The 18,130-nt window shown below is 35.1% G+C and overlaps 1 protein-coding gene across 2 annotated transcripts; it reads left to right on the forward strand.

Moving 5' to 3' along the window:
* Window positions 1-118: 118 nt before the first annotated feature.
* LOC106157456 (glycogen phosphorylase, muscle form) lies at window positions 119-17,383 on the forward strand. Of its 2 annotated transcripts, none has more exons than XM_013533117.2 (19): window positions 119-476; window positions 5,330-5,431; window positions 6,301-6,483; window positions 6,812-6,946; window positions 7,431-7,542; window positions 7,974-8,056; window positions 8,907-9,050; window positions 10,438-10,530; window positions 10,950-11,096; window positions 11,427-11,590; window positions 11,848-11,962; window positions 12,513-12,614; window positions 12,824-13,030; window positions 13,373-13,494; window positions 13,996-14,095; window positions 14,876-15,003; window positions 15,325-15,459; window positions 15,678-15,744; window positions 15,984-17,383. In XM_013533117.2, exons 1-19 carry the CDS (start codon window positions 234-236, stop codon window positions 16,176-16,178), a joined length of 2,577 nt encoding a protein of 858 aa, XP_013388571.1. In that variant the 5' UTR covers window positions 119-233; the 3' UTR covers window positions 16,179-17,383. The 2 variants fall into 2 exon arrangements, with proteins under 2 accessions (XP_013388571.1, XP_013388572.1); XM_013533118.3 differs by lacking the exon at window positions 8,907-9,050 and adding an exon at window positions 9,217-9,351.
* The last annotated feature ends 747 nt before the right edge of the window (window positions 17,384-18,130 follow it).

Here is an 18,130-nt window from a genome sequence, read left to right on the forward strand (position 1 = left end):
ATAAATAAAAAAATGTTTTCTTTAAAATACTTACCAAAGAAACATATCTCTTATCATCACATAAATGTATTCTGTCACACCTTTCATTATTTTCGAACAGATTGACAATTTTGGTCTCAAATTACGCGCATGCCCATCCTCAAGGTCAAAACAACTTTGCAGGGAAGTTGTCGAACTCAGCTGGGCAGTAGAAGGGGTACTGCTCAGAATTTAAGAGCTGCCAAGCGTTCACAATGGCTGCACCAACAAGCGACTACGATAGGCGCAAGCAGATTAGTGTTAGGGGGATTGCACAAGTGGAAAATGTAGCAGGAATGAAGAAAGCCTTTAACCGGCATCTCCACTACACGATCGTGAAGGACAGAAATGTTGCAACACCGAGAGATTACTTTTTTGCTCTTGCACATACCGTCAGAGATCATCTAGTCGGAAGATGGATCAGAACTCAGCAGTATTACTACGAAAAGGATCCAAAGGTGGGTTGAGTATGCTTAACCCAGTTTCACCATTATTTATGCATCATTACGGACGCTGCTGTGTTGATTTTTGACGAGGTCCTCATATGACCTCTGTCAACAGTGACATTGGTGTTGACAGATGTCATATTGCGGTTTAAGTATGTTACTTTGATGCACTTGTATTTTTTTGACATTGGAAATATATCCAACATTTGATTACTAGTATGAAATGATTGTCAGGTTTCTTAAAAAATTTATTTAAATTTGGCCCTTTAAATTTTACATAGTATTCTTCCTGCTTTTGAAAATTCCCCAAAAGCATAACTCTAGACTACTAGAAAAAATGACATTTCTTGTTCAAAATGGCCCCGCAGCATTATAACCTGCAAAGTTCCTTATCTTCCCAATTCATACCTAAAAAATAAAAGACTCCTTGAATAAAAATTTATCTGAAACGTATACCTGGTTTCACTATTTTATTCAGAGCTTTAAACCTTGCAAGTTCCAAGACTTGGCATCTCTCATCTTCACAAATAATATTGTCAAAACTAAACCCAATACAATGCCACAATATAAAACCCCACAGTCATTTTCTTGTTATGAAGTGAAATTGGATCATTGACATTTTCACTTCATGCAATATGTGTCTTGTGAAATGCCAGGAAGATGGAGGGCTTTCTTAAAGTCGCTCTCCAGGGGATTTACCCTCAAAAATTAATTTTTCTGGGCTAAAAGGCAATTTTGCCCTATTGATAAATCACTGGTTTTGACCAGTTCCTGCACTTGATTTTAATATATATTTTATTTCATTTTTAATTTATAATATAGTTCTACATGGCTGGCCAGTCATTTAGAATGACATAGCCTTCTCAACTTCCACCTACATGGTCTTGTTTTCACTCATGGAAATGTCGCAGTATTTTGTATCGCGGCCTGGCACTGTCATGGGCATGTATAATATAGATGCTGTGAATTGCCATGGAGGACGAGGAGATAATAATGACACTAGGTATGCTTTGAATAAACTTCAATTAAAATGATTTTATCATCTTTACAGTCTGAATTGGGAAATACAAGAAGCTTTGCAGGACATAAAAATTACTGTGGAGGATTTTCAAACACATGGAGAGTCACTTTAATGTCTGGTTAGACCAAATGTTTATCCAGCGAGACGTCCAGCTGTCATTTGGACAGCCTGTTTGGGCAGAGAACTGCCTATCTTATGGCTGGACAGCTTGTTCAAATTCTCATAAGTGCTGCTGGTACCATAATTTTGGACTTTCCTGGCAAAATCCCTATCCTTTATCCTTATTATACTGCCCTCTTGTGTACATAGTGCTCTTTCTTTAGAAACATACTCTCAACTTTTTACAGGGATAATTTTAAAAAAAATTTGTCATGCAAAAAATAAAAAACAACAACAAGCTATAGATTTATATTCAGTGAATGATTTATAATATATCTTGCAGCCAAGCTACGCTTATGACTGCTTCCTTCCCCTACCTCGTATAGCTGGCTTTTAACTGACATTTTTCCATTTAAGTCTATGTTGTCTGTGATACAATCCAGACTAAGTGGTGACTACAGTATATATTGATCTGCATTATCAAATGAGCCACTGAAAGATGGAAGTAGTCCCTATCACAGACTCCCTGCACTAAACCAAGGCCGATGAAATGATAAGATGGCTGAAGCTATCTATGGGCTCATTCCTATAGATACCATCAGTCTGTGTAGATTGATCCAACTCTGCAGGAACTCTCCCTCTAGTCAGTGCAATCAGCTTAACTGAATGACACACCTCCTGGTTTCCAACATACTCATGTAATCACCAGCTTTTCTGTATTTTTCTCAAGGCTAGGAGGAGGTGTGTTAATATGTTAAACTGATTGCATTCAGCGAGTCCCTGCATAGTTGGATTGATCTATGCAGACCAGTGGTGTCTAAGGGAATGAGCCCTATGACATAATAATAAAACCAATGAGTACTATTTGAGGATCTTGTTTAAATCTGGTACAGTTCAGCCCAGAACTCCCAACAATTCTAATTTAGCCTCAGTGCTTGTTTCCAGTTGTGTTCTAATTGGTGTGGCAACAAATGAAAGCTATATTTTTATGGTTCTATAGAATTTTAGTTACTAATAATTTCGTAGCAGTGCAGGTTTTGATTGTCATTCTTGTATTTCTTTCCAAGATTATATTCCCTACACATAGAATTTCACTCTTATTGCTAAAAAATTAGTGTACCTCACTTCATGGGGATTTTCACACACTTTTGGTCTCATATGGTCACACAGTGCTGACAGCTTTGTTTTACGCTATGTGATATGATCACCATTTTTGACGCACAAGGTAGTTTCTGTTTATATCCAATGTTTTTTCAACTTCAGAACTTTTAAGGTTCAAGGTTCTTCTCCATCCCCAACCCTCCCAAAAATTTGTAGTAACTTAGATGTGAAAAAAGCAAAACACATTTGACATTAATGATAAAGCCATGCTCATAATTCTTCTTTATCTTCATTATACTAGGTGATTTATGAATGTTAAAACAATAACCTAGTTAGCTAACACTGATGAAACAGCCATCAGCTGCTTGCTCCAGTATCTCTCCAATCAGAGCCAATCTCCACATATACTAAGGGGTGCTTCTATATGTAATGTGAGCCTTGTTGATGTGGGCATACTCACAGGTAAAGAACTGGAGAGAACAGGTGGTACAGCAGAAGTACTGACCTGACTAAGCTATACATAATTAAAACATCAGTTATCAGAATATGTACTTAAACCATCACCTTTTACATCTGTCCTCCATTTCCCCTCCCTACCTCCCTTATTCTGCGTTGTCTAGTTTTTTAGAGGGTCAAGAAGACTGTTAATAGTGATTTCAGACATAGAGCACAACCTCTGTTGCAACTGATTATCCGTGGAGATATGCTTTCTCAGTGATACTATTTTGAACCAGTGGTACACTGCAGCTGTATTTGTTCTGTTGATTCACCAAGTGAGCAGTACTGATTTGGATTAGAGTACATTGATTTATTCACATTTTGTTGGTGCACTACTGGTTCCTGATGGATTGCATGTAATAAGTGTAAACAGAGCAGTGGCTTCATGGAGAGCACAAGAAATGATGTAGACCTAGGAAACCAGGTTTAGCCAGGATTTTGTAATAGGTGGTCAAAATTTATTGTCTTATTCGGATAAGCTCCCTAGGCTCTATACGCTCAATGATAAAGATCTGAAAAGAAATTGCTTTTTCAAAATAGAAATACAGGGAGTCAAGAAGGCAGCTGGACTGTTGCCTGGCTAATGTGTGGTTTGATGGTCTACATTGTTTTCCAAGTGTTCTTAGAGGAATTGAACATTTCCAATAAAATTGAAATAAGTTTTCATTCATATTGAAATTGAATTAAATGGCATCAAATTGGACTTTCACATCTAAAATTAATTTTCTTAAGCTGGTCTTTGTGGAATATACTTCATGAATACCATATCATTAATTGCCTTAACTTGATATTTAAACATTTATGTGGTATATTATATGTGGTATATAAAGCAATTATGCTGGTAGACATATTGCAGACATTTGGTATTTAAAATAAAGGTGATTATTTTCCGTGACATTTCCATTGATTACCTGAAGAGGCACCAAGTGTAAATAGTTTTGAATGTGCCAGTTGCCAACATACAGACATAAGGGCAAGGTTCTGTGCATGCATACACTACTGCCCCGAAGTGTCTAAGGTTAAAAGTATTACGCCCCTATTCAGAAAGCTCATTCACACTTCACTCCCACATGTCACACAAGACTCATTATGTAAGAAAAATAAACGTGCCACTGAAATTGTAACCTTCTTACAAAATTCAATCAAAACCTAAACAGAAATGAACTGTCATTGAAGATGATGGATGGAAAAGTATGAATTTTTTCACCCTAAGTTTCAGAATCTATTGAAAACCACTATATAATCAGCATAAATATAAATGCCATTTCCATCATATTTGACAGGTAACATACAGCACACTATATGCCATATGCATTACTTTGATGATCAGAGTAAGGTTTTGTTAGCTGAATCAACTCAATTAAAAGTTACTAGAGCAATACTCATTTACAAGCAACCTGGATGATTTGATAATAAATTTCATGTGATTTCTATGGAAGTCATTGTCAACAATAGTCTGTTTGGCTGGTCAGCATCATTTTCCATATAGTTCATTGCAGCCAAGCCTATTGCTGTGTGGTCAGGCGTGATTGCAATATAACCCCTGGATGGTTTTCTGTTTTGCCAACAGATAATAGATTAGGAGTTTCGTGACAAATGATAAAGGGATGGTAAGGGAAAGGTTAGTTTCTTGTTTTGACCATAGATTCCATTGCATGATTTTAAGAAAACCTCAAACTAAAGGGCATCAGTCAAGTAGATTATACCCTTGACATGATGCATCAAATAAAGCACTGTTCCTTTTTGAAACTCCGAATTTGAAATTGAAAGAAAATACAATTTTTTCAAACTCTGAAGGCAAATTTGTCTGCATCTATTTATTAAAGAAGGCAGTTATCTCTTGCTATCTCTGTACCTCAAACCTTGACAATCTCTCAGTTTTCTGAATATTGTGATTCAGTAGAATACTTTGTTTTGATTTTATATTTTTAGAACTGACTATAAAGTTTAATGCTGCCATCTCAGCTACTCAAACCATGCTGTCACTGTATTGCAGAAATATATTAATGTATCCATTCCAGGATGCAAACAATTTATGACGATCTAGTGTGTGTACTTATTCTCTCAACACAACACTGGCATCATGATGATATTAGCATTTATTGAAATTTTGTCACTATTTACATTTATATTATTTATATTCCAGCGTGTGTACTATCTCTCCTTGGAGTTTTACATGGGACGCAGTCTGTCCAATACTATGGTGAACCTAGGAATACAGAGTGCATGTGATGAGGCCATGTACCAGGTACTGTAAGAGTACATGTCTCTGTGATGCTGCACTGAGGTCATCACAGCAACTTACCTTGAAGTTTAAAGGGATAATAACTCTTCGTATGATATCTATATTTCACAATAAAGACATTGTGAATAACTCATAGAAATATAATATATTTTGTTTTACCACAAAAACGGCAGTTATAGCTTTTTTTTGTGATATCTGAGCTTGTCTTTAGACCACGTTACCTCCATTGATGGCTATACTCTGTTAAAATCTCTTAAGAGATTTTAACAAAAAACCAAACTTTTTAGAAAAAAACCAGGGACTAACTTTGAATGTAAAAATGGATTCATTAACCATTGATAAGTATGGGAAAATTGTTGTTTACTCTAGGAAAATTCATTTTTTGGCTGAAACGAAGAGTTATTATCCCTTTAAGCCAAATCAAAAATCATAAGATTGTGATCATTGGATTTATAAATTCATTAATTTATCATATGAATATATTTTATTATAGTTATTCTTTGGCGAAGCATATTGCTATCAGCACACCTTGTATTTGGCAATTTTTTATGCAAACCTGAACATACATAGAGTGTAAGATGGACTATGTTACTTTGACATTCAGAGTCCATGTGACGTATTTCTATTACATAAAGAATGTCAGCCCTGTACAGTATAATACCTATTTCACTTTAACTTGGTATTGTACACATAATATAGCCTATTAAATTTTTGGTAGCCTATCTCATTGTCTTTTCTTGTATACTTTTTTGAGATTGAATTTTGGTATAACTGATTTATTGGAAAAACGGTTTTAAAGATTTTAGAATTGGAAGTAAATAGTAAAATTCAAATTAATATTTTCACGTTTTATAATTTAAATTCTACAACAGCTTGGACTTGATATTGAAGAATTGGAAGAGATAGAAGAGGATGCTGGTCTGGGGAATGGTGGTCTGGGAAGACTAGCTGCCTGCTTCCTGGACTCCATGGCAACCCTAGGACTGGCAGCCTATGGATATGGTATCAGATATGACTATGGTATCTTCACACAGAAACTAAAAGATGGCTATCAGGTGAGTATAGGAAGTAACGAATTAGGCCTGTACAGGCGCAGGTAATAGTGTAATTCAGGGGGTTGGAAATAAGTGCCCTTTTGGTCAGGAGAAGGTTCCTATCTTAATCAAGATTTGATATCTAGGGTTTTTTTGCCAGTTCTGAAGCATATGCAGGTTTCACAGAAAAAAGAGTCCTCTTTTTCAGAACAACCTACCTTTATCGATAGATTTTGCCATTAAAAGCATGATTTTAAAATATTAGAACCAAAAAATTTTTAGTAAAACATTTGTTATACACTACTACCCCTAAATCTGTGCAGTGCATTCCATATTTTTTCACCTCCAGCATGAGGAACCAGATGATTGGCTGCGCTATGGTAATCCTTGGGAGAAGGCACGTCCTGAGTACATGTTGCCTGTCAACTTCTATGGCCGTGTTGAGTGTGATGCAGATGGCAAGCACAAGTGGGTCAACACCAGTGTAAGTATGCTGCCAGGGTAGCTAGATAAGCAAGGAATTTTTGAATTTTCCAAATGTTTCCAGTAGTTGAAAGTAGTTTAAGCATTCTTTTTGACAGCTTTTCACAGCAGACTTTCTAAATTACAGTTTTTGCTGTTTTGTGTTTTTTTAATGAATCTTTTTTTTTTTTTTTTTTTTGAAAGAAATACGGCAGTATGGCATTTTCTGAATGGAGATGTTTCAAGACAAATTAGTTTCAGTAAAGAAAGATGTTGCCTTTATGGAATATTGAATAAACTTTTTTTCCTTATATCCATATCCTAGTCTCATGCTATCTAAAGGACTGTTTCATCAATTAATGAAGACACAAAAAACTGGAGTTATGTTTTATATCTCTTTGTCAGTTAATTATTGATATTGTGAACAATGTAAAGTGACCAAAACATAAAATATGACTATGATTGGTCATGGGTAACATCTGAAGTCTAATTCCATTTCCTTTTAGATTGTATTCGCTATGCCTTATGACAATCCTATCCCAGGTTACGCCAACAATACAGTGAACACACTAAGACTGTGGTCTGCAAAGGCTCCAAACAGTTTTGACCTTAATTTCTGTGAGTATATCACAGACATTTTACCTGGCAAATTCTCACTTCTACATAACTTACAACTTATGTTTTACAACTTACTTTCTCAAATCAAAATAAAAGTAAGCTGTTAAGTGCAGCCAATATTCTTTGTTGTTGGATATGAGCAATATGACTGGGTTCCCATGCCTAGATCGATCCATCTGGATCGACCTAATTCCTTGGGGGTTCACAATTAATTGCTATCAACTTAAGAGGCCTAAATGTCTGTCATGCCTACTGAATCAGCTAGGGGGGTAATTAAATTTCTTCCACGCACAGCTTTGCGGATAGCAGATAGCAATTTAGCGAGACTCCCCATGGAGATTGATTGATCCAAATATCTGTGGGAATGGTTCCTATGTCTTGATTGTCTTTCAGGTACCAATGGATAAAATTGTTTTCTGATTGTCTTCCAGTTAACAATGGAGAATACATCCAGGCTGTATGTGACAGAAACTTGGCTGAGAACATCTCCAGAGTGCTTTATCCCAATGACAATGTGAGTTTTGTGGGGTAAATTTGTATTGAAACAAAAACAGCCATTTCTGTAGGGTGAAGATTTTGTTTCAGTTGTAAATTGTGACAAACCAATATTGAACACCTTGTCAATGGTGATTGTGTCATTTTCAAATTAATACTTGTTAATTATACAGGAGACAATAAGTTATTAAAATTTTTGTATCAGTTTCATTACAAGTTCTTCAAGATTGACCAATTGGTGTATAATTTTTTAGGTGCCCCAAGATGGAATAGATTGAATGCAATCAAAATTCTTTTTATCATGTTCACTCAATTACTTAATTTAATATTTAGGTTAGTCTTAATGATTTTATGATATACAAAATCCATGTCATATATCTGTATATTTTAAATCTTTTTTGCTGCCTTAATTATTCAAAATTGAGATATATATGCACCAATTTTTTAAAGATAATTTATAAAAAATACATGACTTTTTGTCAGTTTAGTAATCTGTAAATCATTTAATTATATGAAATTTATATTGCAATCTGTATATACATTCTTGCTTTGAAATTGTCTTCTTCTATAGATTAATATTTTCTTATCCATTTCTGTATCATATATAAACTGTCAGACAGATTGCATACAATACTCTGATATACATATATACATTACATTGTGATATATAGTCTGTAATAGTATGTTGCATGTATCCTGCAATTTTCAAAGTAATCTATTAATATTTATTTCTGTTGTTTAATTACACATTATTTTCAAATTGTAAGATTCTTGAATTCTATCACGCATGGCTGGTGCTGTGTGGACCAGTTTTTCTATTTATTCTGTTTTATTATATTCTCTGTATATTTGAATGTATACAATAATAGGTATTTGAGGGCAAGGAACTGCGACTAAAACAGGAATACTTTTTGGTGGCAGCCACACTGCAGGATATCATACGCAGATTCAAGTCATCCAAATTTGGATGTCGCGACCCTATCCGAACTTCCTTTGACAGCTTCCATGAAAAGGTCTGTGCCATGTGTGCCGCTCCTGTCTCTGTTTGCTGGTGTGCCCTGCAGCTGCTATGCATTTCTCCACTCTATAACCTGTATGTGTGCTACAGAGCTTTCATTGATACAATTGTGTGATACTTTTTTGCCTCTGATTTTGATTTTGTTTTTTCGTCCTGACTAGTTCTTCTCAGGGAAAGAACTGCGACTGAAACAGGAGTATTTCTTAGTTGCTGCCACTCTGCATGATATTTTACGCAGATTCAAGCAGTCTAAGAGTGAGATCTTCACGGGTAGCTTTGATGCACTCCCAGAGAAGGTTTGGGCTTTTCCCTCGCTTTAATGTGACTCACTGTTTTTCTTTCTTTCTGTTGACAAGTTTGGGATTCAAAAACTAATCATTACGTCACTATTTTAGTGATATTTTAACGTTTGAGCTGGGGGGGGGGGGGGGGGGATTAATCAGAGTAAATTTTATATTCAAGCACACTCTCACTGCTACAAACATCATCCTGCATTCATAGCTATAACACTGCTAACAGTAATACCTGATGTATAAACCACAAAGAAAACTTCTCCATAACCTTCATACCTCAACCACTTTGAAACCGTAATGCCAGCAGAGATATAAAGCAACTTATTTGAACCACAGTCACACTGCTCAAGGAACACCATCATGAGTGCTTTTTAACTTGCATTGCTTAACGAAGCTTGTGCAGCAAATTCAGTCTTATGCACATTAATTTAAGCTAGTCCTAGATTTAACATTTATTTGTCAATATTTGAGACTCTGAACATGATTTATATTTCAGTTTGATCACAAAGTATGTGACACTATTATATTCTATAAATACATGTTTACAGTAAATACTATTTAATTTTGACTTTTTAAATTTACTTGCATTTTAAATACACATGTGAAGAACAGATTGGAAAAATGATACGCCTTTACTAATTGATAAGGGACGGTTGCCAAATGTTTTATATCTCACATTAATTGTTTTAATTATTATTTTTTCATGTTTGTTCCAAGTCTTAAACATTTCATTGTTCACCATGTAGCACTTAATAGATAATTTTTTATCACTATTATTTATTGTTGAAGATATACTAAATTGTTTGTTTTACAAAACTATCTCTTTGATTGTGACATTTCAAACATAATAATAATAGCTTAATACAAATATTACTACCCCAGAATGTTAAAAAACTTGATATTTCAATAACAAATATTGAAAGTGAATAGAATTTTATTGTATGTTTAAACTTGATACCATTTTAAATGATTGGACCAGTATTAGATAATACCATGTTTAAGATTTGCCATTATGTCAGATGATGAGGTTTGAATTATAGGTTGGTTATTTTATTATGTTTCTCCCATTCATTTCTGTTTGGTAATTAGGTAGCCATACAGCTGAATGACACCCATCCATCTCTGGCAGTCCCAGAACTCATGAGGATCCTGGTTGACTTGGAGGGGCTGCCTTGGGAGAAGGTAGGGGGACAATTAGTGGAGTTTTACTAAAAATGAATCATTTTTCCCATTTATCTCTCTTTTAAAACTTTTTCTCCTTTGAATTTTTGATCGTCATTATTTGGCTATAAAAATTACAATTCCTACAGAATATGAAAAACATCAACTTAAAGTTAGCTTATGGGGAAACATATTGTTTTAAGCAATCCAGAGGATGTATACATGCCAAGTTCATTGAAGTATGAGAAATCTAATGAAGACATGTACCACACACATATATTTGCTGGTTATTATAGATTGATTGTCATGGTGATATTATAATGTTATATATATATATATATATACACATCAGCACTGTCTGCATAGATACATAGGATGGAGGTCTAAGTAGAAAATTGCAAATGGAACTGAAATGAATGTATTTTGCTTTTACACACTAGGCTTGGGAAATCACACAGAAGACCTGTGCCTATACCAACCATACTGTATTACCAGAGGCTCTAGAGCGCTGGCCTGTTGACATGCTGAAGAATGTGCTACCCAGACATTTGCAGATTATGTATGACATCAATGCAAACTTTATGAAGGTAAGTTTATCATGTGTTTGACAAGAGGTGAGCAATGTCAAGTAGGGGTATCCGTCATGAACTTGTAGAAATGAGTGACAGTACACACAAGCTACCTGTTGCTCTGCATTGATTGATAATGGTGAACATGTTGACCAGTGCTGATTATTCTAATAAAAATATGTGAAAATGTTGCCATGTAGACAACTTTGTATGTATCCCATGCCCCTCCTTCATGAATAGTCTAAAATCCTAATACAAAAGATAAAATATTCCATGCCCTCTTTCAAGTAGAGTCTAAAATCTAAACATAACAGCTGAAATACTCACAGGATAATTAATCTTGTACAGGAAGTACAGAAGCGGTACCCAGGAGACATGCACCGCTTGGGCAGGATGTCCATTGTGGAAGAGTTTCCTATAAAGTGTATCAACATGGCCTACCTCTGCCTGGTGGCCTGCCATGCTGTCAATGGGGTGGCACAGATCCACTCTGACATTATTAAGAGAGAGACGTAAGTACTGAGTATGCTTGTTACTGAGACATTAAGAGGGAATCATAAATATGCTGTAGGGCTTAAAAGTTGAAGTATGAGTGCTTTACTAATTTTCTTTTTTATATATATATATATATATATATTGGGGTAAGTAAACAAATTAAGCCACTGAATTGATGTAATTTTGTTGATTTATGGGTGAAGTGATATTGTTTCATCTAATTAGTTTGAAACTTGGCAAGTAAATGTAACTTGCATTTGCTCTTATTTTTCAGCTTCAAAGATTTTGCTGAAATGTATCCTCACAAGTTTCAGAACAAAACTAATGGCATCACCCCAAGGCGCTGGCTTTTACTGTGCAACCCTAACCTGGCAGATGTGATTGCTGATGTAGGTTGATTGCTGGGTATTTTGGCTTGAAGATATGTGAAACATTGAATAGTGTAGTGATGTTAAATGTGGTAAATTGGTAAGAGTTGTCATATGATTGCTTTAACAACACATTTTGATAGAAAAACTATGTGTACACTTTTAGTTAAAAGGCGTTTTATAGTAACTGAGAGTAAATAAGACTGAGATAGCATAGACATGTAGAAAGGATGAGTGATGAAAACTGGGTGAAAAGAGTAACAAAGTTTGAGGTGGAGGGAAAGTGGCCTCCAGTTTGACCAAGGGAGACTTGGAAGGAGGTGGTGAAGGCAGGCAAAAGACAGATACAAGCTGAAGATACAGATCCCATTGACAGACAAGAATGTAGGAAAGTCCTATGTGGGGAAAAGGTTCAACCATGTTCACTCAGGACTGAACACCAGAAAACCCAATGATAATAAGTATAAATAAGTTGATATGCATTTCTTAAAAAAAAAAAATACTTGCAGTGATTATCAGTTAATTAAATTGAGAACTGCTGATATTGAAAAAACAAAAAATTCTATTTCAGAAAATTGGTGATGGTTTTATGAAGGATTTGAGTCAGCTGCGCAAACTGGAACAATTCACAAAGGATGAGGCATTTGTTATGTCCATTCACAAAGTGAAACAGGTACAGTTTAAAATGTTTTCACAATAAAATTTGGGTTTATTTTTATTTATTTATTTTTTTATGGCATCACTTAGAGTTTTTATATACATGCAGGAACATTATAACCATATAAACTCTGCTGTCTTTGTCACTTGTAATGTTAATCTTTTAACATGGTTACCGTTTACACAGTGTGACCCAACACAATTGGTTCTGTTAATTATTTTTAGGAAAACAAGCTGAAGTTGGCTGCATACATTGAGAAAACCTACCATGTGAAGATCAACCCAGCCTCCATGTATGACATGCAAGTGAAGAGAATCCATGAGTATAAGAGACAGCTGCTAAACTGCCTGCATATGATTACCCTCTACAACAGGCTGAAGAAGAACCCCAACATGGAGTTTGTGCCCAGAACCATCATGATCGGTGGAAAGGTTGGTAGTGAATGTTCTTTGTGGTCCCCTGGTGTGTGTGTGTGTTTAATATGATGCTGAAATGACAATATTTACTAACACTGTTTGTAAAATCTGTGAACATCAGTGATAATTTCAGTTTTGAATATCAATAATAATTTAGTGGCTTTGCTTGGAGATAATATTTAGACCTGTGAAAGGATCAGCTCGGGGTTTATGTTATCTTTTTTATTGCCATGTGACTTGTTAAAGATTCTACCACCCATACCAACCATCTGCCTTTCAGTTTCTGCTCTTCATGAAGTTTTCTGGCTTTTCACTGCTCTTGTGTGTTATTGATATTTATTCTTTATTTATGACCAGGCTGCCCCAGGATACCACATGGCCAAGTTGATCATCAAGCTTATAAACAATGTAGCAAGAGTGGTCAACAATGACCCCATCATTGGAGATAGGTTGAAGATTATCTACCTTGAGAACTACAGGCAAGTTTCACAGAAAAAGTTTTTTTTTGTATTAGCAGAATAGTACAATCTGTTGTAAACTGCAATAAACATTAAGATATTTGTTTTGATATTGACAATTTTGACAACATTGACATTTCCTAATGTTGCAAACTGTATTCTATGGATAAAATAAGGATAGTGGTAAAATGCAGCATATAAACAGATTGTAGAACACAGGCTGCGTTTATATGAAGACGTGTTTGTTAAACAAAAAGTAAAATATTACTTATGCTTTAGACAGACATTTGCCTTATTTATGTGACTTGCTTCAGGTATTAATGAATCAAAGTACGTAGCCTTTTTTTGTCATAAGTTTAACTCAGCCTGTTGACTTAAGTTCTGCAAAACATTGCCAGTAATATATAAATTATAAATTCTGTGACAAATTAACCACAAATATAATTGGTCCTAGGCATTGGTACTTCTAGCACAAAGTTGCAACTAATACACCATTTTATTAAATATTACTTTTCATCTCAGGGTTTCCTTGGCTGAGAAGATCATCCCAGCTGCTGACCTAAGTGAGCAGATCTCTCTGGCAGGAACAGAAGCCTCTGGAACTGGAAACATGAAGTTCATGGTAGGGAACATGTGCATGATTGTGTTAAGACAATTGAGATAGGCAGGTCATGTAATGTAATGCATAATGTTTTGTTATTGTCTGTAAAGTTTTTAAGTTCATTGGGTTGGAGAATCAGAAAGCTGTGGGGGTTGGGGGGGGGGGAGGGGGATCAGCAATGTGGGTACTCGTGCCATGTTCATTCTCATATTCATCTGGAAGAAAGCACTTTTTGTTGGATTAGAGAAACTTCAGTTGGTGTAAGGCTTCCCTTTTTTTTTAATTGTCCTAGCAGGGGTGGATCCAGAGCCATTTACTGACAGTCTTCCAAATTTTCTTTGTTGATTCATCCTCCAATTTTGACCGTTTTCCAACAGAAAAAATTAGATACCCGTCAATATAAACGTGAAAATCTGACCGTCTTCTGGAAGACCCAGAAGACAGCCTAAATCCTCCCCTGCCTAGGGTGAGAAAGAGGTTGTCATTGAGTATTTTCTTATGCAGAAAATTTTCACATGTTATGTTACAAATGTCAAGAATGTGCACAGTGCCTGCTTGTTTGTTGGTCTTCCAGTAATATATTTCACAACCCATGTCTCTACATCTAGGTGTATAATTGGAACAACAGCACCTGTAGTAGTTGAAAATCATGTCTAATTGAAGTGTAAACATATAGCTGGTCTATACTAAAAAGATATTGAATTAAATAAGCATCAGGCTGGTGCAAGCCACCATGGGTAGTGAAGATCTTACTTATATATTACTTGCTCTTGAATGGTTAAGATATTTTCTTCTTTGTAGTTAAATGGTGCCCTGACAATAGGAACCCTGGATGGTGCTAATGTGGAAATGCGTGAGGAGATGGGAGCAGAGAACATCTTTATCTTTGGTATGACTGTAGATGAAGTGGAGGCTCTGTGGAAGAGGGGGTAAGAAAAAGATTTGCTTTGTTGTATGTCACTTCAGATGTGTTAGAATAAATGTACCATTTGTGACAATCATTTATGAGAAATTATTTGTTTCAATTATTATTTTTCATATTACTCTTTGTTATGCACAGGAGGTAGACTTTCCAGTCTTCCCAGTCATTTTGTCCTGCTTAGATTTGCATTATTTCATTCAAGTGTCAAATACAGATATTTCCATTATTCCATCAAAAAAGCATAAGCAGTGATGTTAAGTGCATGCACCACACCAGTAGTTCATTATTAAAATGATTTCTAGGTAAGAAATAATTTTATGTTCTCTAGCTACCAGCCCAAAGATTACTATGAGAGGAACCATGAACTGAAGTTGGCCATAGATCAGATAAGTGGAGGCTACTTCTCCCCAGAAAATGTGAATCTTTTTAAAGATGTTGCCAACTCTCTTCTATACAATGACAGGTTTGTAGAATATTACTAAACACATACATGAAGTTCTCTGTTAGGTAATAGGGACATTGATGCACCAATGAAGATTTTTATAATATATTTATGTATAATTAATCAAAACACGTTTACAAAGTGAATTAAGCTTTATTTGTTGAGTAATAGTTTAGTGATATAAATTCACAGAATTTTAACATAGTAAATATTTAAACATGGACGTCATTTACCTCCAGGTTCTGTCTACTAGCTGATTATGATTCCTACATAAAATGTCAGGAGAAAGTTAGTGAAATGTACCATGTAAGTACCACTTCTTTATTACTCATGAACCTTGGCACTTTTTTATTGGTTTTTATTCGAACAGATTTTTGGCAGCAGACGGCCAGAGTCAAAATCAAGTGTGAAAGTTTTCTCTACAATGGAACATGCATTCATCAAAAATTTCCCCAAGGCAGACAGTGCACTGCTTTTTCCTTCTCTGTCTTTATGTAACAATGGGTATATAATAACTATTCTAAGATTGCTTTTTATTTCTGCAGAACCAACTAGCATGGACAAAGATGGCCATCTTCAACATTGCTGGCTCAGGGAAATTCTCCAGTGATCGTACAATAAGTCAATATGCTAGAGAAATCTGGGGTGTTGAACCAACAGATGTGAAACTCCCAGCACCTCATGAAGTGCCCGCAACCTCTATTGATCATAAGCAGTCTGCACAGATGAAGGACTTCTAAGCACAAGTATTTCAAATAGAAAAAGCTTTGTACCAAGACAGACTCTTTGTTATATGAACAAATTGGCAAAAAATCCCAATTTAGGCCAATGGGGTACTGTTTTGATGTTGTTTTGTTGGGTTGTTGTGACCAATTTGATACGTTTCAACATTGATGTTTGTTCCGGGTGAGCGAGAATACTAGCTGCACAGTTATGTAACTGCATTTCGTATTATTTAGTCTAAATGAATTCCAGTCTAGACAAATTCGGTAGCTATTGATTCATTGCATCAAATACTTTACTAAAGAAATAATGTTGTTTTTATTTGCAAAGGAATTTCATATCAACTGTCTTTTTCTGGAGCAAGGTTAAAGTTCTGTATTGTGGAGTCTTGATAGTCATGTGAGGTATTAAGATCAAGGTACAAAGCTATAGTTTTCATCTGATACTTGAAACCGTTTTTTCAGTCTGGATAGATACATATAAAACTTGTGGATGAAAATAAGCTGAATCTTGTGCCTAGAAACTGGCATTTGTACATACCAATTGATTGCAGATCATTTTTTGAAGATGGAGAAAAATATCAGATGGACAAGATACAAAGCAGCTATGCCAATACCTATAAAAGAAAGATATAGCTATAAACCTAACTGCCTCTACTTTTTTTAAACTAAGGTCAGAAATTTATTAATTTCACCAATTTTACTACTTAACAGTTTAGCACTGGCATGAAAACCGTGTCCAATTGACTTTTTTATTTGTTGACTTTATGTCACTGCAAGAGATTTTGTTTTGCTTTTGCAGGCCATAGTTTGCATGTTACGAGGCTTGTCCTGTGAAGATTACACACAGTGTTAGGAACCAATGTTTTCTATGTTTAGGAATGTCCTTTTATGGTATTATATGCCCAACTTAAACTGCCTTGTTATAAGTAAAAAGGAAGGCTTTCTAGGGAAATGTTTACCTTCCAAACCTCTTATTATAGATTTAAAGGAAGCTAGCCAGCATAGTAATGGCAGACATGCTGCATGTGGTCATAACAAAGTGATATCATCAAAAACACCCTTCTTTTAGAAATCTGTAAGTATAAATGGTGAATATAGACATTTTCATTACCTTTATGAAAATTATATGTCAGGTTGTTTCTTCACGTTTAGCTGTTAAAGGAGAGTTTCCATACTGTTTGCTTGAATGGATGACAGGAATAAAATTCCTCTGCAAAACATTTTTTCTTTTTTTGTCAATTATACCAAATGAAGCCCAATTCTTTTTTATGACTTTTTTATGATAGACGCGAGGTTTTAGGACATAAAGATACTACTTTAGTGCCTCATTGCCATAATTCTGTACTATTCAAGTATTGCATAAATTTTTTTAAAGAATTTTTTCCTACAATTTCTTAAAGGGATAATAACTCTTCGTATGAGACCTATATTTCACGATAAAAACCTTGTGAATAACTCATAGAAATATAATATATTCTGTTTTACCACAAAAACAGCAGTTATAGCTTTTATTCTGATATTTGAACTTGTCTTTAGACCACGTGACCTCCATTGATGTCTATACTCTGTTAAAATCTCTTAAGAGATTTTAACAAAAAAACAAACTTTTTAGAAAAAAACCAGGGACTAACTTTGAATGTAAAAATGGATTCAATAACCATTGGTAAGTATGGAAAAATTGTTGTTTACTCCAGGAAAATTCATTTTTTGGCCGAAACGAAGAGTTATTATTGCTTTAACAAAGGCCATTAAAGGTTAAAAATGTTACTTGTTCATATCAAATGTCCTGGAAAGTTGGGGCTGGGTGTCAAGACCGAACTTTAGATATGATATCGCTGTATCGTGTTGACTCTATCATGTTGTCAGTACAAAAGGTTGTCTGTCCATGTCAGCTTCATTCAGCTCATTTAACTAGCGTCAGTTTTTTCCTGAACTGATGGTTCACACATTACTGTACTTAGTAGAAT

The sequence above is a fragment of the Lingula anatina genome, chromosome 2 (genome assembly GCF_051362555.1).
Source record: "Lingula anatina isolate TDL-2025a chromosome 2, LinAna3.0, whole genome shotgun sequence".
NCBI classification, from domain to species: Eukaryota; Metazoa; Brachiopoda; class Lingulata; order Lingulida; family Lingulidae; genus Lingula; species Lingula anatina.